Source organism: Bos grunniens, chromosome 2 (genome assembly GCF_055505025.1).
Source record: "Bos grunniens cultivar Pamir isolate PY7600 chromosome 2, Bosgru_T2T1.0, whole genome shotgun sequence".
NCBI classification, from domain to species: Eukaryota; Metazoa; Chordata; class Mammalia; order Artiodactyla; family Bovidae; genus Bos; species Bos grunniens.
The window spans coordinates 132,576,880-132,601,081 of record NC_141166.1 but is presented as its reverse complement, the minus strand read 5'-3'; the positions used below and the strand labels follow the sequence as shown (position 1 = coordinate 132,601,081).

Sequence of the window (24,202 nt, the reverse complement as noted above, 5' to 3'; positions counted from 1 at the left end):
GACATAAAAAGAGTACACATAAACCTTGCTGAAATTCAAAACCCTAGCATATTACAACAAGAAGTAGCCATAACAAACTGTTTCAAGTCAGAAAATAACAACAACAAAAAATTAAACTGTTAATTACATAATAGTTTAAGATTTCATATTGGATCACAAGTTAATTACTATTTGTGAGCTACTTATTATCAATAACAGTAGCTACTACTTACTGAACTTTATTTTATCAAAAACTTTGTAAAATTTTTTTACCTATACATCTTATTTTCTCCTTACAAATACTTAAAAAGGCATATATCATTAACCACGCTCTACAGAGTAAAAAATTAGGACCTACAGAATTTGTCACCCAACTCGAATATAACAGAACCAAGATTTAAACACAGCTTCATCATTCTCCTAAATGTATTCTTTTTCATTAAAGAAAAAAATTCCCCTTTAACTTGTTGTATCTAAAGAAAACGCGTTGGTCTTAATTTACAAATTCACCTTTCACCTGAGTATCATCCTTGGCCTTGTACTCGGTGCTCTTAATGGCCAACTCCACACCGTAGCCAGAGAGGTAAACAGGCTCCTTCCTGGGGTTCTGCAGACAGAGCAAGCATTCCATCACCACCGAGCTCCCACACCATCATGACCACCTAGCTGTTAATGCACCATGGCATACAGAGTGCAACCACATTAATGTCATGCAGTCATCACCTAGGATTAGGCACTCATGATACGCTTTAACTTCTATGGGAATCCTTAGATTGTGGATCCCGCCACAAGTGTGAGAACCGAAATTCCAAGGGAGAAACAAAACTGGATGAAGGCATAGTGGAAAGCGATAATGGTCACCAAACCATACGAAGAAATGGAGAAAATAACAAAGAAGTTCTGTACCTACATAGGGTTGAAAACTGGTAAGGTTTCAAACCTTGAAGTGCTTTGTTGAGACCATGTGTGTAAATGTGTGTGTACATTTTTTAATGAATTTAAATGTCTTCAGGTAGGGTTTGGGCTGACCAAATGTCACAGGCTTACCATCATCCTAAATGAGAATGGCCTTTTAATACCAGCAATAGAGCATAGTGGGACAGGGTCAAAAACTGGATACTGACAAATCTGCTTCTGCTCATGTAAGTTTTCCTTTAAAATTTTTCCACATGTACTTAACAGTATTTACTGAGCTCAATATGACAAAGAGACTTTAAAGGCTAATGATCTTTACATATAAATATTTTAAATGCTAAAAGCTACACAAAGTTTGAAAACCTTAATTTCAAACCCATTCAGCTAGATTTTATCTCTTTAGACATTCTCCTCCTTCTATCAAATGAAAAATTCCAAAAAGGAGGGGAAAAAAAAAGGGTTTAGAAAGGAGCTGAATTCAAGAATCAGTTTCATGGTATGATGCCCATATTAAATCTGGATGAAATTAAATATAATTTGCATGGTTCATTTTGAAATAGAATGTAAATTTTATACTGGTGTTGTTTAATTGCTAAGTTGTGTCTGACTCTTTGTGACCCCGTGGACTGTAGCCCACCAGGCTTCTCTGCCCATAGGATTTTCCAGGCAAGAATACTGGAGTGGGTTGCCATTTGCTTCTCCGGGGGATCTTCCTGATCCAGGGATCAAACCTGCATCTCCTGCTTGGCAAACGGATTCTTTAGCACTGAACCACCTGGGAAGCTATTTTTAAAGCATAATTTTATTTTAAAATTTTAAAGCATAACTTTATATAGTCATTTTTAAAGCATAATTATTTATACTTCTTCAGTAAGGCAAGCAAAGTATAAATAACAGATCTGATGAAAGTACCACAGTTTCCAAAGAAGTAGTTCAAGTCATTTTATAAAGGGGAAAATTATTAGCTTAAGGGCTAAGGTTTTCATGGGCAAATTAACATTTAAAACAGTTATAAAACAAGTCAATACTTACTGATACATAATGTCTGAATATGTAATTTATTTTGCCTGCATTGCTTTTTGAAATAAGTTGTCGGTGGAAAGCATAAAACTCCTCAGAGCCAATCTCAGAGTAGAAAATAACCACTGAGCTTTCAGGATTAGATGAGGGGTATCTGTGATCTCCTTTGAACAATAAAGGTTTTGGTCTGAAAATAAATATTAAAAGCTTAAGACTGTTAACTTTAAAAAAGTTTTTAAACGTTAAAAACAGTACAAAATGAAGCTACAGCAAGGATAATTTAAGTAAAGATTATACGCATCTTAATAGAAAATTGAGTATCACAATCTTAAATAGCTTTTAGTTAGTAAGAATACTGTCAGGTGTAAGTCTTATTGGTCCATAATTAAAAATAACAAATGTAAATTATATAAATTATAAAATGTAGACTTTGACTAGAAATTGTTATCAATTCCTACAGGAGGGGGGAGCCAGGAAACAAATACATATCCAGACCTCATAGTACTAAAACTTTAGTAAATTATTCTACTATATAAATAGCATATAATTATCTTTTTATCTGAAAACCTAAGTGTGAGTAATGCAAAAGAGCGGGGATTATTTTAAGCATATAACTGCCCCATCACAGCATCTCCCTTCTCTATCATTTTTACCATTATGATCATCCTACTACTGGATCTAACATTTATTTAGGTTTTCGTCATAAATTTTGAAACTCTGCCCTCAAGAAAACTCCTTTAAGAATGGCATCAAGGTATTAACAGATCATAATGCACAGACGTTATGACCGACCAACCCCTCTCAAGGAGGTACACTTACATGTACTAAGTGGAAGATGCCTCTTATAAAAATAAACCCACCTACCTGCATAAATGTATAACCACAGGAAAAAAGTATAAGAGGATATATGCCAATCCATTAAAAAGTTACCACATCTCAGAAGAGGAAACATTATCACTCTTTTCTTTATAAAGGTGTGCATTATTCTAACAAATGAAACACAGAATTTTTCAAGTCAGTCAACTTGCTTTCCCCAGTGAACAGCACTGTGCCATGCAGCCAATTTCAAAAGTGCACACCTCCCCACTGAGATGGCTGAATGCTGCTCACTGTTTCTGGTTATCACCCTGAGGAAAAGCACTCATGTCATCTGGTGGGCACAGGACAGATGCTGAGTAGGTAATTTCACTAAAGAAGAATTTCCTCACCTAAAACACCCTTGGCACTTCTGGCACAGAGCAACATCAAAGAGACAGATCGCTATTATCCTATTTACAAAAGTATGAGAGGATATACAGAGGGGTTACTGCCCTAGCCAGATAGCAAGAAGGACCTATTATTTGTCCATCACAGGAAACCTACCTTTAAGTAAAAAAGTCAGCCATTACCAACTTAATATTCAAACTAAGCTTGCAATTATCTTAAATAATCTCCTTTGTCTGAAAGTAATATTATCCCTAGAGATCATTACCATTAATATCATTACTCCAGGTACTGGTTTAAATACACAGAATATTCTTTACTAAGCTGATGAAAAAGCCTATGTAAGCTCTTTGATATAGTCATTACTAAATAATAGTAAGTTCTCTTATTATCTCTATTTCAAAACAAGATGAGGAAAGAAAGGTTATATAATTTGCTTAAGTAGGCAAAACTATCTTAAGTGATGGAGTTGGGATTTAAATCTAGTCAGTCTGGTTCCAGAATCCATATTCTAAACCACTATATTTACGAACTACAAAACCCAGAAGAAAAATCAGAAGAAAGCACAATGAATGCATGACACTTAAATAAACACAGATGTACCTTTCAGAGGCTGTTAGCAGAAGAGTCTCAAGGGTATCAAAATCACAAGTCTTCTTTCCATGCACTGAAAAAAATGAATTACATCCTTCTGGTGGCGGTTCATCAGCTGCTATCTGTCATTTAAGATACAAGACATTTTTAAAAATAATTTCTAACCAAAGACAAGAGAAAAAATAAATATTCTAAATAGGTAATAAAATGATAATAAGACATCAGTGAAAACAAAGGCAACACCTACTGAACATTCATTACGTGACAGGAGTAAGAGCTCTCTGCTTCACTACCTTCCTTATTTCACCAGTTCACCTAGCTCCTCCCAGTATCACTCCATGAAGTAGATGTTATTATTATTCCGAAAACAGAACTTTAAAAATCTATCTTAGAAGACATCAAAAGCTATCCAGGGAATAGAATATGTACCTTGCAGAAAACTAAGCTTACAAATGGCAGCCGTAGGTGTCAAAGTGCAACAATGCAGTCTTGAGTGTAATATGCAGATTAATGCAAAGCCCCTCCCTGAAACAGGAAGAATGACACTGCATCTAAAAAACCAACAGGACCGAAAAGAAGAGTATATATGGAAAGGCAAAATCACGCAAGGAGCGCAGTAAGATATTTAAAAGAAAGGCTGAATGAGTTACGGGGTATGTTCAGAGGAAAATGTACTAACGCCCAGGCATGACAACGCAAGTCCACCCGCAACCTTAATGAGAGGCTCACCGACATGCACGAGTGTAAAGAAAGGAAAAAGAAAAGACATGATGACAAGCACTGCTATACGCACTGATGTCATTTATGTAATATATTCATACTAAATGTTCTTTTCTATGGCTGGAATACAAATAATTAAGAAAAGAGGGGAAGAAAATGGAAAGCTTGCTATGAAAAATTAACATTAAAACTTTTCATTACATTCTTTGTCTCTTTTTTAAGTTACTACAAAACTTCCAAACTTCTATTTATAAAAAGAAAGAATAGTACAATAAAATCCCATGTACCCATGATGAGTATTTCGGTAATTATCAATTTATGGCCAAATCTTATTTCCTCCATTTTCCTACCACACTTTATTGGATCATTTTGATATGCACTCCAAATAACATTTCATGCATGTTTCAGTATCTTTCAATAAAACATAAAAATTATTCATTTAGTTTTTTTGGCCACACCACGTGGCTTGCAGAATCTCAGTTCACGTAACAGAGATTAAACCTGGGCCATGGCAGTGAAAGCCCAAAGACCTAACCTCTAGACCATCAAGGAACTCCCAAAACACAGAGACTTCTTTTAAAAACATACCACCATTATCACTTTTAACAAGTAATCCAGGGTTTCTCTGGTGGTCCAGTGGTTAAGAATCTGCCTTGCAATGCAAGGGACACCAGTTCAATCCCTGGTCCAGGACAATCCCACATGCCACGGAGCAACTAAGCCCAGGCACCACAACTACTCATCCAGTGCTCTAGAGCCCGTGAGCCGCAACTACTTTAGCCCACGCACCCTAGAGGCCGTGCTCCACAAAAGAGGCCACTGTAGTGAGAAGCCCAGGCTCCGCAGCTAACAGTAGCCCCTGCTTGCCACAACTAGAGAAAGCTGTCATGCAGCAAGGAAGACCCACCACAGCCAAAACTAAAAATAAATAAACAAATAAAATCTCAAGCTTTAAAATAAACAACTAAAAAAAAAAAGTCACACAGTTCCATGTTGATGGCCATTGGCAGCATAGTTTTTCTGTCTTCTCAAATGCCCTCATTAGAGCAAAAATAAAAACAGAAACCAATGGACCACAACTATGACAAAACCAGGGGGAAGGAAATCTCCATGACATAAAATGCAAAAAGACCTGCAGTTATCAGAGGTCATGGAAGCAGAGGGAAACTGCAGAGATTCTAATGATTCTGAGAATAAGAAAACCCCAGAATCTGAGATGATGTATGGCCAAGTATGATGGACCAACTGGTTTTGTTCAGCCTAATATTAGGTAAGCACACGGCAGTCTGACCTCTGAGAATGTGGAACTCACAAGCTAAGACTCCCTTCCAGGGAAGGGCTCCACGCAAAGGAGAAACTTTTGAGGGCAGAATAATACTTGAGTAGGACAGAAATAGACAATAAAAGAAAAAGTCCAAATAAAATCTGAAGAAGGGAACAGAGTCAGGAAATTTCAAAAAGCAAGCTACCTTTTTCTTAAAGTCACCATATTTTAACAAAACATAAAATCAACAGGATAGGGAACCAGGGAAGTTAAAGAAAACAAATTTCACATGAAATTGAGCAGAGAAAGTCTCAGTGTCAAATGCCATACAGAGCTGCTTTAAGAAAAGAGGAGGGGAAAGAACAGAATAACACTCTTAGCCTTACAAGAAAAATTCTGCAGTGATAACAATATACTGGGAATTCCATGGGAATCCAGTGGTTAGGACTCAACAGTTTCACTGCTAGGGCCCAGGTACAATCCCTGGTTGGGGAACAAAGATCCCCTGTAAGCCACCTGGTGTGGCCAAAAAGAAATGTACAGGGCAAACTGCGTAAGTTACTCAACAGAAAAGAAAGGGACGGAGGGAGACCTATAAACTAAGAGAACACACTCCCGCCAAAAATTAATAAATTTGTAAAAAAAACGAGAAAACTAAACTATTGTATGGAGAGGCACTCTTGGGCAATGAAATGGTTTTTTTTAAAAGAAAACAGCAAATGATTCCAAAAGAAGAAAGAGACTCCTTTTGAAGGGCAAAAGTCAGCTGTGGTGGGCACACAGCACATGCAGGGCTTCCATGGTGCCAAGCCAAGTTCAATTTCTTGACCTGGGTGAAAATCACCAAAGTGTTCCCTTCATCATAATGCATCACACTATACATTTCTTGTGAGTTGCTGTCTATACCAGTTTCACTTCAGAATTAAAAAATGGTTTTAAAATTAGCATTTCTTTTATATCAAACATACAACCAGTGTACAAACAGCTTTGATTCTCTTGCTCTCTATTTTTTTTACAAGTTTGTTCAACTCAAAATCCAGTAAGATCCACACATTACATTAAGGTGACACATTTTTAAGTTTCTCTTGAAATTCCTCCTTCCCTCTTTTCTTTTCAATGTATTTGTTGATAAAATCAGATCATTTTGCCATAAAGTCTTTCACATTCTAGCTTTTCCTGACTATAGCCCTGTAATATTTCTTCAAATTTCCTATCTGCTGTTCTCCTGTGATCTACAGACTGTGATCACCTTCGGGGTTAACTGGTTTAGCAAAACTGTATCTCTCTCTTCAGCTGTGCTATATAAATGAAGTCTGTAGTTTCAGGGTTTTTGCACAGGCATTTTTTTTTCCTTAAATGACAATAAGTGCACATTCAGTTCAGTTCAGTTCAGTCACTCAGTCGTGTCCGACTCTTTGCGACCCCATGAACCGCAGCACGCCAGGCCTCCCTGTCCATCACCAACTCCTGGAATCCACCCAAACTCATATCCATCGAGTCGGTGATGCCATCCAACCATCTCATCCTCTGTCGTCCCCTTCTCCTCCTGCCCTCAATCTTTCCCAGCATCAGGGTCGTTTCAAATGAGTCAGCTCTTTACATCAGGTGGCCAAAGTATTGGAGTTTCAGCTTCAACATCAGTCCTTCCAATGAACAACCAGGACTGATCTCCTTTAGGATAGACTGGTTGGATCTCCGTGCTGTCCAAGGAACTCTCAAGAGTCTTCTCCAACCCCACAGTTCAAAAGCATCAATTCCTCGGCGCTCAGCTTTCTTTATAGTCCAACTCTCACATCCATACATGACCACTGGGAAAACCATAGCCTTGACTAGATGGACCTTTTTTATATGTTATTTGAAGGTTGAACATAATCAGTTTTGCTCATTATTTACAAACAAATCATAAATTCTAGAAAATTTCAGGTAGAAAAGGTACAGTGCTGTAACACAATGACAGGACAGCTGCAATATATCCAATCATGTTATACAACCCCTAAAAAAAGTACTGTCACAGGGAAGCACTGAACTCACCTGCTGGAAGGCTTGTATTGTAGCTGAGTAGGAGCGAAGAGACAGACAAAATTTCAACAGATTCTGCTGTAGTGGTGACAGAAACTGAAATGCAGCTTTCAATATTGCATGATAATAGGAGTAATCAGTACCTGTCAGGAAGAATATCAACCAAAATAGTTCTATATAACTACAGGTATCCAAATAAGGTAGCTCATAAAGTATAAAGCTATGTGTTACAAAAGCAAATGTTTGCAAAATGTTTACAAAAGCAAATAATTGCAAAATGTTACCACTATACTGTCTTGCAAAGTGAAAGTGTTAGTTGCTCAGTCCTGTCTGACTCTTTTGCAACCCCATGGACTGCAGTCCTTGAGGTTCCTCTATCCATGGAATTCTCCAGGCAAGAATACTGGAGTGGGTAACCATCCCCTTCTCCAGGGAATCTTTCCGACCCAGGGATCAAACTCGGGTCTACTACACTGCAGGGGAACTCTTTAACCTCCTGAGCCACCAGGGAAGCAAAGCATACTGTCTTGAGCTGTTGTCAAATGCTTAGAATTATTTAGAGTATGCTGTGCAATTGGACTCTTCCTCTCTTCAATCTTCAATCCTTTCTTCACTATTCCCTCTCCCTGGACTGAGATTTTCCCACTTACCTGGATGACTAACTCCCACCTTCTTCCTCAGGAAGAACTCAGTTTATGAGAGCACCTATCCCACGGAGGCATTCCCAGCCCCTACTCCCACACCTCAATCAATCATGTTCCTCTCTTCTTTGCTCACCTCTCTCACTTAGCATATTGTTCACTCGTTTACTTAATCACTAACTACCCCCCCGCAATAGTCTTTGAGCCCCTGCACACAGAAACTATGATGTGTCTTTGTGTCCCCTGGCACATGTTATCTATTCAAATAACCCAACAAGACTGAGCAATGTAATGAGGAAGTACAAGATATTAAAAGATGCTAATGAAACTATGGTTTGGGGAGAGGCATTGAAACAAATTATCTGGGGGAAAAATACATGTAGCAGTATAAAAAAATCCCAAGGATATATTAAATGAAAATCACAAGGTACAAAACAATATATTTAGTACACTATTTTTTCGTACTGTTAGAAAGAATAAGAAATAAGAATACATACTTATGTATTGGATTGGCCAAAAAGTTTATTCAGGTTTTTCTGTAAAATAGAATGGAAAAACCTGAACAAATTTTTGGTCAACTCAATAGTTGTAAAAAAAAAAAAAAAGAAGAAGAATGAAAAAAATACTGAAGGCTAAACAAATTAATTTTAAATAGTTATTAAAAAGCCAAGAGAAACAGAAGGAACAAGATTTTTCTGTGTACAGCCTTTTATATGGCTTTGGTTTTTCTTCTAAAATTTTACTTTATAATGAAGTATAGTTGATTAACAATATTACGATAGTTTCAGGTATGTGAAGCTTTGACTTTTAAACTATTATATATTTTTGAAAAATTCAAGAAAAATATTTAACATTTTAAAAAGCAAAATGTAAAAGGTTCTGTATGACATTAGCACCTTCAAAGTAGAAAAAGAGATCAGAAAGAAATGGCTTAAAATGTTTTGTGAAGTCACTCAGTCGTGTCTGACTCTTTGTGACCCCATGGACTGTAGCCTACCAGGCTCCTCCGTCCATGGGATTTTCCAAGCAAGAATACTGGAGTGGATTGCCATTTCCTTCTCCAGGAGACCTTCCCAACCCAGGGATTGAACCCAGGTCTTCTGCATTGCAGGCAGATGCTTTATCGTCTCAGCCACAAGGGAATGTTGCCAGAGTGTTAAAAGTGACTATCTTTGGGTAGTAGGAGTATGAATATTTCAAATAAAGTGTTTAATATACTTTTATGGTCACTTTCAAGAATTCATACTCTCCTAACTTCAACCAAAAACACACTAGCATTTATACTGAAGAAATTTCATTTTAAATATCAGAGTTCAAATTTCACTATAAAAACCACTTTGATAAGTTTGTTTTATGAAACTGTAAACTAAAATGATTTTTTTGGTTACCTGAACAATTCTAGTTGACTCTAAATTACTTAACTAAAACTTACAGATGCTTGTTCAAAACTTTTACATATTTAAACTGCAAAAAAGATTTAGACTTCACTTTTTAAATATGCTCTAATTTTTTAAATCATAAAGTTAAAAATCAATTCAAACATTAACAGCAGTCACATATTTATAATTTTTACACACTTCCACTTCCACAAGGACTTATGCCTGTCAATGCAATATTCAAGGTTTTAACTACTCATGTATCAGCATCTTTGACTATTAATGTCCATATTCTATATAGTTTACATTGAATTAGAAAACGTTTGTGAAAGCTCATCAAAAACTAAACCAGTATACAGTTTACATTAATTTGACACCTGACACTCTAGTTGTGAGTGGTTGGCATGCGTAATGGAAAACATTTTGGATGGCACTCAGTGAGAAGAAACTCAACAGATAACAGATCAGTTGAGTAATAAGTTCATAACAAAAGAAAGCGAATCAAATCTGATGGTTATTATGTCGATGCTAAATGATTCTAAATGAATCTGACTTCTGCAAAATATTCACATAGCACTTTCAATAAAAGAACATAAAAGAACAAAACACAAAGCGGGGGGGGGGGGGTGGGAATCAAAGGCAATTCTTATTGCCAAAGTTGTAAACTTTTTCAAAAATAATTACTAGTTTGTGTTGGCTCTGCTGGCTGCCATGACAATTCTACTCACTAAAGATAAAAATGTTTTTCATTAATTGCCATGCCACCATACTCTGAAAGAGACCAAATTTCTAATACATTCCCAGACACCAAAGTCAAAGAAGCATCTGCTTCTATTTTACCGTGATGATCTGATGATCCGATATTTTGACTGGCTTCTACAAAATCCCAAAATTTCTCTTGACTGTCTTCTGCTAAAAACTCACTGAGAGAAAAGGGGGAAATATCAGAAATAAAACAACTTAATAAAAATCTTCCAATATAAGTTATATTACTAAGGAGAGTAAAAATAAGCTTTAAGTTTCCAAATGTCCAAAGCTTAGTTGTGATAATATATATTATATATGAATACATGTAATATATTTCAATAAAATATTTTCTAATTTGGGCACATCTTACTAATTAGCTATTAATAATTAGCTTCATAATTTATTCACTTAATAACTTCTTAGGTATTCCTTAAGCAGCCTAGAATAATAGAAATGTTGTAACAACAGAGAAGTCCCAATATAAAGAAAGGTTATGAAATCTCATTTGTGAAAATGCTGTCAGTAGTGGAAGCAGAATTAGGAATTTCTAATTCTAGTACTAGTTCTGCTCACTCATTTTCTGAAAGACTTACAAAGAACAAAACATGTTTCGCCTAAGGTTCTCCTGAGGAAAACATGAATCCTAGAAACATCTCTAGGAGACTGAAGGCAGCATGCTGCAATCTTTTTACATCCATAAATCCAAACTTTAAAGGCCATCAAATTTTAAAGTTAGCACTGATTTAATAAAATCAGGTCTCAGAACTTAATGCCATCTTAATTTTTTCCTTGACTTTACTGTACCGACCTAAAATAAAATAAAGGCTATTCTACACTTCCCCTCATTCAGGGCCTTTAAAATCCCGAGAAGAAGAAGCAGGTACTCATTGAATGATTCATGTAAATCGGTTATCTTCTCCTCCAAGCCATACCAATGTAGTGGTGGTCTTTCCCTGTCTTAGAGCAAACTACAGATCTGGATCTCAGCTTACCTAGCCAAAGGAAGATTTTCCCATTACTTGTCAACACTGGGGTGTACAACTCTCACTCTACTCCACAGCTAGACACAGAAATATGGGAAAAATAAGAAACATTTCCTGGTAATACACAGCTTCTCTAAAAATAGGTTTCTGAAAATACCCATTATAATAATGTATTAAATTATTTAGTGCCTCCTTGAGTGTGGCATTTTTCTAGGCTTTCGAGCAACTGACACAGACATCACACACATCTTATAATAGCTTACAGTCTATTAATGTCTTACAGGTATTAAGACAGATTATGATGTGTAAATAAATGCTAAATTCATGAATTAAAGCAGCATTCACAAGATAAGTGAGCAGAAGGGGGAAAAGTAATACACATTAGTTCTGAGACAAGGGTTCACTTAAGCTAAGACCCTCCTTCAAAGGCCATATGCACATAAATATATAATTTTCATATAATTACAGGAAAACATAAACATCCATTCTTTCTCACCCCAATGTATAAATAAGTCTTACAATGTCTAAGTGTCAAACAGTCTCAAGAAAATTAATTACCAGATCCACTGAACTAAGCCATGGAAGATAAGAACAGTACAAGACACTATTAAAAGGAATGCTGCCATTTGCTTACAGTGTGCTTCAATTTGTTTGCTTTTTGCTCTAAATTGTTTTTTAGCTTCTGATATCTATTCCACTGAGTAAAAAATCAAGTTTTACAGATGAAATTCTACGGTGTCTGCGACTTGCTTTACAATGTCTTAGTGGGAGAAGGCAGGAGGGTGGTGACAGTGACGGTTATTGGACTTGAGCTGACAATTGCTAAAACTGGGCGACAGGCAGAGAGAGAGCATATCATATAGAACATTTTCTCCATTTATAAATATATTAACTTTCTTAAGGGCATAGAGGTAGTAAAAGAAAAATCTGGAATTTACATTCCAGTCTCTATCACTCAAATCTTTCAAGCTGCATTCTCAGGCCATTGTAATATTTATGCATTCAATAAATGATTGCTTCAATTTTAATAACAGAACTTTATTTATACAACGTTTTTGTTAGTAACTATAGCTGCACAAAACATATTCAGGGCTCTACTTCAATTAAGTATTGATGGACAAACAGAAGCTACAAACCCTTCATTAGCATCAGTTCCAATCTAAGAATACACATGGGAATATTTTCAGTCCCTAAGGGCCAGAAGCAAAGAAAGCAAAATGTCTGTGTTAACTGCATGCCTCGATGTGTGGAAAAGTATCTGACCCTTCAGCCTCCCACCACAGACGTGCTGTGACCCACCATCAGTGTCTGCCGTGGATGCGGGAGGGAAGGATGGTGGCCTCAGCCAGCTCTGAGGTGAATATGGAGTGGTTTCAAACAAGCACAGCATGTTTTTGAGTTGTCTACCCAACCCTTTACCCTAGCAAACTATCTGTAAATAGCTACAAAGGAAAACTAAAATAGTGAACCCAAATGGCAAATGGCCAGGATATCATGAAAAGGGGCTATGTTTGTTATGGGTAAACTGGGGTGAAAGAAATAGTTTATAATACTCACTTCACTGAGATCAAAGAACTGAAAAAAATTGATCAATTAAGGCTGACAACTTGAGCATACTTTCTCAAAAGTCCATAAGTATATGCCATAAGACTCTTCTAAGAAAATATCCAAACGCCAGTAAGTTTGTTAGTATAAGTGAGAGTAATGGGATGTAACCTAGTTATGAATATTAAGCAGAATATCTTAAAACATCTATTACAGACAGCTGCACAAACTTATTTGTAAAGTAGTAGTAAATTTCAGTGACTTAGACTGACACCAGGCAAATCATCCAAAATAAGATGAGCAGAAAGGAAGAAAAAAACATTCAGTTAGTTATAAGAGTGCTAGCCCAGGCAGTCGCGGACCTCACATGCCTGCACACTTCACTGCTATAAACACCCAAGATCTAACAAGGGGCTTGGCCTATTTATCTAACTAGTTATTGTAACATCACCATGACATATAAGAGTGGGGTCTGGTGGGGCAGGCAGGGGTTTGTCAGGGCCTGGGGTTTGTTTCTGCTGCCCTTTAATTGCTGAGGAGAGGGAGGCACGGAGAAGTGACGGTTCTCAGAAAGCCTGTTCGGCAGAAAGTTGGAAGGCTCCTCAGCAAGTCAAGACCAGCTCCCGCATGTCCCATGTTCCTACCGGCCTCTCCTCAATACAAAGGAGGCTCTTCCTTAGGAGGTACACCATCAACACAACAAACACTTTGCTCCCATCTTTCTAGAGATTAAGGAAAGATGTGAGAAGATGAAATTCTAAGTTGAAGGTCACAAAGATAGACCACAAAGTTAACTGATGAACAGTTCAAATTTCCAGCTCTATCAAATTCTGAAATTACTAAATGTTTATCGTTCATCTACCTAAGTGTATGCTTTAGAAAGATTCGCTATAGGTCCTAGCTATATGTTATTTGAGATACAATAAAAATAAGCTTCCCTCTATAAACAAAAAAACTGACTAAAAGACAGGTATCTGATTATACTTATATAACAACCATTTACTAAAAAGTATATTTGGTTTATAAAATCTTCCAAGAAATCATTGACTATATTTTACTTTATCAATTTTAAGACATTTTTTTTTCCCCCAAGTTTGGGCAATCTTCTTTACTGAGAAATTGAGATGCATGTTTTCTTTTTTCCCCTAAAAACACACGTCTGGTTTCTACAATCTGTCTACTAACTCCTTCTTGCGGTTCATTGAAGGATTGTCAAGTTTCCTTCAACTTTCATTTTCTTCCATACTCCCCAGACCAGAGAATCTCTTCTCGTTTGAGAGGTAACAGTGGGAAACTTGGTGTGACTTACTGCATATTCACTACACTCTAAATCCCTTCGAAGCCTAGGCCTTTGAAACTCATTTTCTGCACCAAGACCCCGGAACACAGCAGAAGTAGAAATGGCTGCATGGGGCAGAAGGCAAACAGGCAAGAACCAGTCTTGCAGTTTCTTGAAGCCCCAGATGGTACTGAGGTAGATGGGGTAGGAGACTAGGGTCCAGTATGTTTCAGGAAATGCTGCCCAAAGACAACTGTCGATTTTAAGACATATCATTGTTTTAGAAAATGCTAAGAGTGAAAGATGCTACCAATTTTAATTGTGAGATAACAACTTGGCTGCATTCGGATTTTGGAGAAGCTAACATCAGATAAGATGTGGACACTTTCTCAGCTTCCCCCTGCACTCTTTTATCTGGGGTCTGTCTCCTTCCGAGTTCTCAGGAGGGGTATGTCCTCCACCTGCATCTCAACAAGATCTCTTCTCTTTCTTGTATTAAACACCCCTTAGCACCCTGTTCAAATAAACAGAAATTTTCCTTTAAGTACAACACTCTCTTCCCTTATTAGCATATTTATACTCTTCCTGGAAGACACCATAATAACTTAACCAATTCAGTATACCTGTCTAAAGAAGTCCCTCAGGATCTGCCATCAGTGCAGTCCTAGCCTGCAGCATAATCTGTGAAGGGACTCAGCACGGTGCACGGTGAGTGGGGCTCCTACTAAATGCATAATGAGAATCCCACTCCCTAAAAGCTCCCAAATATTCACTGGCAGAGCCCACATTTTCAATTAAACACGTGAAAGGAAAAAACATGTCTTCTTACCTGGCTTCTAATAACAACGGAGTGGAAAACCATTTTGTTGTAAGAGAGGTCGTAATGGCTTTTGAATCTGCCTTAACTGAGGAAAACAGCCATAGTCCAGTAAGCATAGTCAGAAGGCCCATTTTACAGCAAAGTCCTAGAAAGGGAAAAAAAAAAGATTTTTCTACAAGGCGATGTTTAAACCTGAATCTTAATACTTAGAGACACAAAAGAACATGATTGTGACAGAAATAAAAATGTTTCCAAAATATAACAGCACATACTATCTATAGATAGTCGATAGGTGTTAGTTGATTACTGACACACAACTAAAGGTGTGTCGTTCATTACACTCTTTTCTACAAAGGCTGCACTTCATCTCCTGGGTGCCTATACCATACAGAGATGTTAGCCTCTCATTTCATAGGCTTCTCTTGCTGTGGAACAAGGGCTCGAGGGTGTGTGGGCCTCAGCAGTTGCAGCATGGGGGCTCTGTGGCTGTGGTTCCCAGGCTCTAAAGCACAGACTCAACAGCTGTGGTGCGCCAGCTAAGTTGCTCCATGGCATGTGGGATCCTCCAGACCAGGGATCAAACCCATGTCTTCTACATTGGCAGGTGAATTCTTCACCACTGAGCAACCAGGGAAGCCCAAAAAGTTGCTTTTAAAAGAGTGTGAAGTTCAGGTACTGTTGGCTTCTTGGGAAACAAAAAAATTAATATGAACGTTCCATTTATAAATGTGTAGTTGTTCAGTCGCTAAGTTGTGTCTGTCTCTTGCGACCCCGTGGAGTCCGCCAGGCTCTCTATCCATAGTATTTCCCAGGCAAGAATATTGAAGTGGGTTGCTATGTCCTTCTCCAGAGAATCTTCCTGACCCACAGATCAAACCCCCGTCTTCTGCATTATAGGTGGATTCTTTACCCTCAGCCACTAGGGAAGCCTCATTTATAAACAGATATTTTTTTAAAAATCAACATTAATAAAGACTAGGACTAACCAAACCAGACCTCTGACAATGAAACCTGCTAGCAGGTAAGTCCTAGCTTGGGAGGGTGTGGGGGGTTGGGGGGTGGGGGGGTGGGGGGCACGGACAGGAAACTGGAAATGATGTAGGCTCCTCTCCCGAAGTAGCAAAAGTTATTGACATTTCCTGCAGAGGGGCAAGCAAGGACCCAAACTGTTACATACAATTTAAGACCACTCAAGAACTCTCTCAGACACCCTCCCCTGGAGGTTCATGGACTGCAGCCTCAGAAACATGCTCCTCATGATAGAACATCAGTTAGTAATAGAGACCTATGATCAATTCCTGAGTTTGCTAGTTACCAACAGTTTAACCCCAAGCATGTTACCTAATAACTCCTCCGCCCTTACCTTTAGTCTCCCACTCTCTAAAATAAGAATAACAGTAACTGCCATGGGGGAGAATGAGAAGGCAACATGAAATCACTTTGTAACAAAAGTCACTTTGCAGCGAAAGTTACTTTTTGTACTGTGCCAAGCATGTGCCAAGTACTACACAAAAACTAAACTGCTCTAGCAAAATATGTCATAAGGAAGAGAAGCTAGAAACTATGTTCTAAACTATAGAATAACAGCTCATCACTATCACAAGGCCCCAAAAACATTCCTTGGAAACGTATCCTCTGTGGCTGGGGGGGAAAAAACACTTTGCTGTACAGCAACGACTAACACAACATTGTAGATCAGCCATAGTGCCTGCCTGCTCAGTTGTGTCCATCTCGGTGACCCCATGGACTGTAGCCCACCAGGCTCCTCTGTCCATGGAATTTTCCAGGCAAGAATACTGGAGCAGGTTGCCATTTCCTCCTCAAGGGGATCTTCGCAACCCAGGGACTGAACCCGTGTCTCCTGCATGTGCAAGCAGGTTCTTTACCACTGAGCCAACAAAAATTTTTTAAAATCCTACCCCCAAATCAGTAAGTTTCTAAACCAGAGGCAGCGCATATGAACTATGTTCAAGCAGTAATAATGCTCCAGCTGTGTTCACAATTTTTCCTGCAGGGACCTAGACATGTTACCCCCAGCAGTGATGATTCCAGATGAGAAACTGGATGCCACTTAACAGTACTCCCAGATGGACCGCATGCAGAGAGTGAGGAGGAGGCTCCTCCCCACTCACCCGAGCAGACACCCACATTTACTGAGCAATTACTAGAGGCGGGATCACTCTGACTGCGCCACTGCCAAGAGCTCTGCAAACAGCACGTTCCCCAGCTCACCTCAGTAAACAGCAGTGGCTGGCAAATGGCAGAGAGTCCATAAATACGCTGCATGATGGGTGAAACACTATCACCCCCACTTTAAAAATAGGAAAATGGGAATTCAGAGAGGCTAAGTAACTTGCCTAATAAATAGCAATACTTAGAACCTACACATGCCTGTTTTTAAAAGTTCTACAATACCATGCTCTCTGCCCTGGCTTTAAGAAGGGGTTCTTAACATCCAGACCTAGACTGAGCATACAACTTTATTACGAGACCCAAGACAAGTTCAAGGATTTCTAGGGCAGAGTCTTTGGGTCCCAAATGGCCAAGAGAGGTACAGTTTCACCTTGAAACCAAGGAACCAAGGGAGCAATCAAGCAACCAGCCTGACAGGTCCATACTGGGACTGACTTTGGGGACAGAATGTGAGCTCCTCAAGAGCAGGGAGTTTTGTTTGTCACAATCACATGCCTAGCATAATGCCTGGAACACAGGAGGCCCTCAACATAAACAAACAGACTCTGTTCATTAACAGATGAATGAAAAGATCTGGGAGAAAAAGGGATGTGGCACCAAACGCAAAGGCGCTCAGAAAGCCTAGGACTTAACAAGGGTGAAAATGAAAACTACGCATCATGACTCACCCCGAGATCCCCTAGACCTGTTTTAAAGACACAGAGAGAGTTCTTGGGGTGCCACAGAGCATCATTAGAGATGGAAAAGGGAGGAAAGCCATACATTAATGAACAGCTTTCCCATACCCAAACCCCACATCCTTGATACCACAGGTAACACCAGAGGAAAAGACTGTTCACAGAAGTCAAAATAAGAACCTTTCTGAGTGGTCATTTATTTGAGGATACCTTCATTTGCCGAGATCCCATATCACTCTGACCCTAGTAGTCCTTCAGGGTTGCTTATTAAGAGGAGTAGTCTGCAAACTAACGGTTGGCAGAATCTTCAGTGTGGCACTGCATGATTACAGGCATCACGCTTATGGCATGATGCATAAATTAAAAAGTCTTTAGTAAGTTCCAGGCCCAAATGATTCATCTATAAGATCTAACGTGTGGCCTGGCTTCTTTAAATTAAAGACACTATCTCTTGCTCGTTTATTTAAAGTATTCATCAGTTATATTCTGGCAAGTGTTTATCACTTTTGAAAAATAGAAAAGGCATAAAGTTCTAAGTCATCACCAACTTTTTCCATTTTTAAACTGAAGAAAATAGCTAATGAACTCAAAAAAAACACTTAAAGGTTCAGGTTAATAGATGAGTTTCAACATATATGACAACAGCAAGGAAAAATATTAGGAAGTTACCTTTCTTGAGAAATAAATTTACTTCTGAAATAATTAAATTAATATACATTTATACCTAGAATTTTCTCCATAGTTCAATCTAGTCCCCTCAAGTTGAACACACACTGTGAAGGGAGTTATAGTACTGTAGAAAGCAATGCTTATTTCCCTTATTAAAAATAAGTTCCAGCTAAGTATATCAAAAGCAAGTCAAACGGAAAGGCTACAATCAACCCAACTTTTATGCTGCTGCTGCTGCTAAGTAACTTCAGTCGTGTCCGACTCTGCGATCCCATAGAGGGCAGCCCACCAGACTCCCCCGTCCCTGGGATTCTCCAGGCAAGAACACTGGAGTGGGTTGCCATTTCCTTCTCCAATGCATGAAAGTGAAAAGTGAAAGAGAGGTCGCTCAGTCGTGCCCCACTCTCAGCGACCCCATGGACTACAGCCTACCAGGCTCCTCCATCCACGGGATTTTCCAGGTAAGAGTACTGGAGTGGGGTGCCATTGCCTTTTCCTTTATGTTGCTATCATATAGCTATTTAAAACGTCTTCAAATATCACACTAAAATTGTCTGGCCAAGTGTATGATGAATGTTTTCAAAATAGTTAGCACACAGTAAGGCATAAGACCCCAAGACTTCAAATGAACAAACTATGCTAGTTTTCAAATCTGGCAAAAAATGCAAAACAATCTAGATTCTGGCCAAGGAACACTGAAGAGCTCACGCCCATAACTCATTGGCGATGTACGCGGATCTTATTCTTCTGGCAGGTCCCAGGCTAAAAGTGAAACCGGATCATCCAATTTCCAGTCAACAGATCCTTGAAACAAACGAAAACGGTAAACAAAATTCACCACCCGAATTCATTTTAGGGAAAACAGAAATCTATAAAAAGATCCATCTTTTTCCCACCGGAGTCCTGCAAACCGCTGGCTCTCAACCTCCTTGGGGTCAAGCTTGGTCTGAATTCGTGTTAGGACACGTCCCCCACCTCCGTCTGCACTTGGGCACACGGGTTTCAAAGCTCTCCAATGAAGGCGCAAAACCGATGAAAAGAGTCCGCGGCCAACCTCGCAGAAACCGGATTTCCCCAGAAAACACTGAAGGACTTCTAAAGGGACTCGAACAGAGAGGAAGGGCTGAGACACAGGAGGGGAAACTGAGTCAGGAAAGAATTGGAAGATCAAGGTGACCGAGACACACGGTGGCCTCGCTCCCCAGACCCTCTCTCCGCCGGCGAGACCTCCCCACTCCAACCCCAGGGGTACCTGTCACTGGTCTTGCAGCTGCAGCACACGCGCCGCTCTCATCCCCTTGCCAGCCCATGCCAGGGGCCGCGCTCTGTCCGCGACGGCACCTGCGACAACGCCGGGGCGGGGCAGGACAGCGGCGCAGGCGGCAGCAGCTGCGCCAGTGAGCGGCCGACACGCGCCTTTCCCGCGGCTCTGCTCACAAGCCGGCCTCGCAAAGGAGAGACCAGCTGCCGACCGCCCTTTACTTCCGCTTCCTACTGGCTAGCGCCGGAGGACTTCCGGCTACAGAGTCGTGGCCAGGGCCGCCCAGAGCGCCACGCTACTGCCATCTTACTTCCGAAGAGGTTCCGCCTCTCTCCTTGCTTCCGGAGGTTCCGTTTGGTTTGGGAGGCGCTGTTCTTTGAGGTTGTGTGAACGTGTAAGGGAACTGGGAGAAGGCAATGGCAACCCACTCCAGTGCTCTTGCCTGGAAAATCCCATGGACGGAGGAGCCTGGTAGGCTGCGGTCCATGGGGTCACTAAGAGTCGTACACGACTGAGCGACTTCACTTGCAGTTTTCACTTACATGCATTGGAGATGGAAATGGCAGCCCACTCCAGTGTTCTTGCCTGGAGAATCCCAGGGACGGGGGAGCCTGGTGGGCTGCCGTCCATGGGGTCGCACCGAGTCGGACACGACTGAAGCGACTTAGCGGCAGCAGCAGCAAGGGGACAACTGAGACACAAAAGCTTTACCACATGAAGAGACTGGATAGAATCCACTTCCTTAAACTCGTCCGTTAAAAGCACTGTTGAACCGTAAAGGACCAAACGACTTAATGTTTCTGAGTTTCTTAGACTTTATCTCAAACTCTTGGATAGCTTCCGTTCCAGGCAGCAGAGAAAAGAATTTTTTTTTTAATTTCATGAGATGTTTTTGCTTATTTTGTATAGGAAGTGACAGCTTAATCTGCAAGGGTTACTTTGTCCTTTGAATTACTTTTTGGCAAATATAAATTACTATGTAAAATACTTTTAGAATTATGACACTGGGCAGGTCATTTTAGCCACCCAGAAATGAATAAGTCTTTGGGCGATATATTGTAACTAATAAAGTGAGCTAAAAAGCCAAACATATTTTTGTACGTACCTAAATAAAAAGTGTAAAATATTAACTGACTTATGGTTATATGGTGCAAACAGTCCGTCCCTTGAGAGTGGCAGAACAAGTAGTAAAAAACACTTGTCTTAGTCTGATACCTATATGTTTGTACTGTGCTTAAGAACTGTAGCTGACTGTTGGGTTTTCTGTTCCTTGCTAGACTAAATTTCAAAAAAATTTAAGGAATGAAAATGATTGTTTCAAAATATATTTCTTCAGAGAGATTTTGTGTTAGAAGTTTTCCATTGTGTATTTTGTATGCCTTTTAAAGTCATTTCAAGTGATAATTTCATTAAAAATGAATTGTTTAACCACAATACAGAGTTAGTTTTTCACTCTGTTTTAACTTGGTTGTCTGCTATTGATGCATGAATAACACCAATACTTGCTTAGTTATAGCATACAACTAACTGATTGTTAGTATTATTTGTGGAAATAATACAAATACATTATTACTAAAGTACATAGTTTACATCACAGTTCACTCTTGTTGTACTATCTTATGTGTTTTCACAAATGTGCACATAATCATCATTACAGTTTCACGCAGAATAGTTTCATCCCTCTAATAATCCCCTGTGCTTCACCTATTCACCTCTCCCCTGAAATCCTGGCAAACACTGATCTTATCAGCATCTACTATAACTGAACAGTATGAAAAGGCAAAAAGATAGGACACTGAAAGATGAACTCCCCAAGTCGGTAGGTGCCCTATATGCTACTAGAGATCAGTGGAGAACTAACTCCAGAAGGAATGAAGAGATGGAGCCAAAGCAAAAACAACACCCAGTTGTGGATGTGACTGCTGATGGAGGTAAAGTCTGATGCTGTAAAGAGGAATATTGCATAGGAACCTGAAATGTTAGGTCCATGAATCAAGCCAAAGTGGAAGTGGTCAAACAGGAGATGGCAAGAGTGAACATCGACATTTTAGGAATCAGCAACTAAAATGAACTAGAATGGGTGAATTTAACTCAGATGACCGTTATATCTACTACTGTGGGCAAGAATCCCTTAGAAGAAATGGAGGAGCCATCATAGTCAACAAAAGAGTCCAAAATGCAGTACATGGATGCAATCTCAAAAATGACAGAATGATCTCTGTTTGTTTCCAATGCAAACCATTCAATATCACAGTAATCCAAATCTATGCCCCGATCAATAATACTGAAGAAGCTGAAGTAAAACGGTTCTATGAGCACCTACAATACCTTCTAGAACTTAAACCAAAAAAAGATGTCCTTTTCATTATAGGGGACTGGAATACAAAAGTAGGAAGTCAAGAAATACCTGGGGTAACAGGCAAATTTGGCCTTGGAATACAGAATGAAGCAGGGCAAAGGCTAATAGAGTTTTGCTAAGAGAACGCACTGGTCATAGCAAACACCCTCTTCCAACAACACAAGAGACAACTCTACACATGGAGATCACCAGATAGTCAATATCAAAATCAGATTAATTATATTCTTTGTAACCAAAGATGGAGAAGCTCTATACAGTCAGCAAAAACAAGACCGGGAGCTGACTGTGGCTCAGATCATGAACTTCTATTGCCAAATTCAGACTTACATTGAAGAAAGTAGGGACAATCACTAGACCATTCAGGTATGACCTAACTCAAATCCCTTAAGACTATACAGTGGAAGTGACAAATAGATCCAAGGGATTAGATCTGAAAAACAGAGTGCCTGAAGAACTACGAATGGAGGTTTGTGACATTGTACAGGAGTCAGTGATCAAGACCATCCCTAAGAAAAAGAAATGCAAAAAGACAAAATAATTGTCTGAGAAGTCCTAACAAATAGCTGAGAAAAGAAGAGAAGTGAAAGGCAAGGGAGAAAAGGAAAGAGATACCTATTTGAATGCAGAGTTCCAAAGAATAGCAAGATGAGAAAACAAAGCCTTCCTCAGTGACCAATGCAAAGAAATAAAGGAAAACAGTAGAATGGGAAAGACTAGAGATCTCTTCAAGAAAATTAGAGATACCAAGGGAACATTTCATGCAAAGATGGGCACAATAAAGGACAGAAATAGTATGGACCTAACAGAAGCAGACGAGATTAAGAAGAGGTAGTGGGAATACACAGAAGAACTATACAAAAAAGATCTTCATGACCCAGATAATCACGATGGTGTGATAACTCACCTAGAGCCAGACATCCTGGAATGCAAAGTCAAGTGGGCCTTAGGAAGCATCACTACAAACAAAGCTAGTGGAGGTGATGAAATTCCAGTTGAGCTCTTTCAAATCCTGAAAGATGATGCCGTGAAAGTGCTGGACTCAGTATGCCAGCAAATTTGGGAAACTCAGCAGTGGCCACAGGACTGGAAAAGGTCAGTTTTCATTCCAATCTCAAAGAAAGGCAATGAAGAACGTTCAAACCACCGCACAATTGCATTCATCTCACACGCTAGTAAAGCATTACTCAAGATTCTCCAAGCCAGGCTTCAGCAATACGTGAATTGCGAACTTCCAGATGTTCAAGCTGGATTTAGAAAAGGCAAAAGAACCAGAGATCAAATTGCCAACATCCATTGGATCATGGAAAAAGCAAGAGAGTTCCAGAAAAACATCTACTTCTGCTTTACTGACTACACCAAAGCCTTTGACTGTGTGGATCACAAGAAACTGTGGAAAATTCTTCAAGAGATGGGAATACCAGACCACCTGACCTGCCTCCTGAGAAATCTGTATGCTGGTCAAGAAGCAACAGTTGTAACTGGACATGGAACAACAGACTGGTTCTAAACCAGGATGGAGTGTGTCAAGGCTGTATATTGTCACCCTACTGATTTAACTTACATGCAGAGTATATAATGAGGAATGATGGACTGGGTGAAGCACAAGATTGCCAGGAGAAATAACAATAACCTCAGATATGCAGATGACACCACCCTTATGGCAGAAAGCAAAGAACTAAAGAGCCACTTGATGAAAGTAAAAGAAGAGAGTGAAAAAGTTGGCTTCAAGCTCAACATTCAGAAAAATAAGATCATGGCATCCGGTCCCATCACTTCATGGCAAATAGATGGGGAAACATTGGAAACAATGACAGACTTTATTTTGGAGGGCTCCAAAATCACTGCAGATGGTGACTGCAGCCATGAAATTAAAAGACGCTTGCTCCTTGGAAGAAAAGTTATGACCAACCTAGATAGCTTATTAAAAAGCAGAGACTT

General features: G+C 39.4%; 1 protein-coding gene across 2 annotated transcripts in view; it reads right to left on the bottom strand.

Annotated features, from left to right (window-relative positions):
- The window catches only part of UGGT1 (UDP-glucose glycoprotein glucosyltransferase 1), a 110,851-nt gene extending 90,686 nt beyond the window's left edge, over positions 1-20,165 (bottom strand). For both annotated transcript variants that reach the window (XM_086362612.1, XM_086362613.1), the window contains exons 1-7: positions 19,897-20,165; positions 15,115-15,250; positions 10,572-10,654; positions 7,727-7,857; positions 3,721-3,833; positions 1,927-2,101; positions 490-586 (exon numbers count right to left, since the gene is read on the bottom strand). In XM_086362612.1, coding sequence (XP_086218738.1) covers positions 490-586; positions 1,927-2,101; positions 3,721-3,833; positions 7,727-7,857; positions 10,572-10,654; positions 15,115-15,250; positions 19,897-19,954 — 793 coding nt within the window. In that variant the 5' untranslated portion in view covers positions 19,955-20,165. The remainder of the gene's footprint in view (positions 1-489; positions 587-1,926; positions 2,102-3,720; positions 3,834-7,726; positions 7,858-10,571; positions 10,655-15,114; positions 15,251-19,896) is intronic.
- Between the last annotated feature and the right edge of the window lie 4,037 nt (positions 20,166-24,202).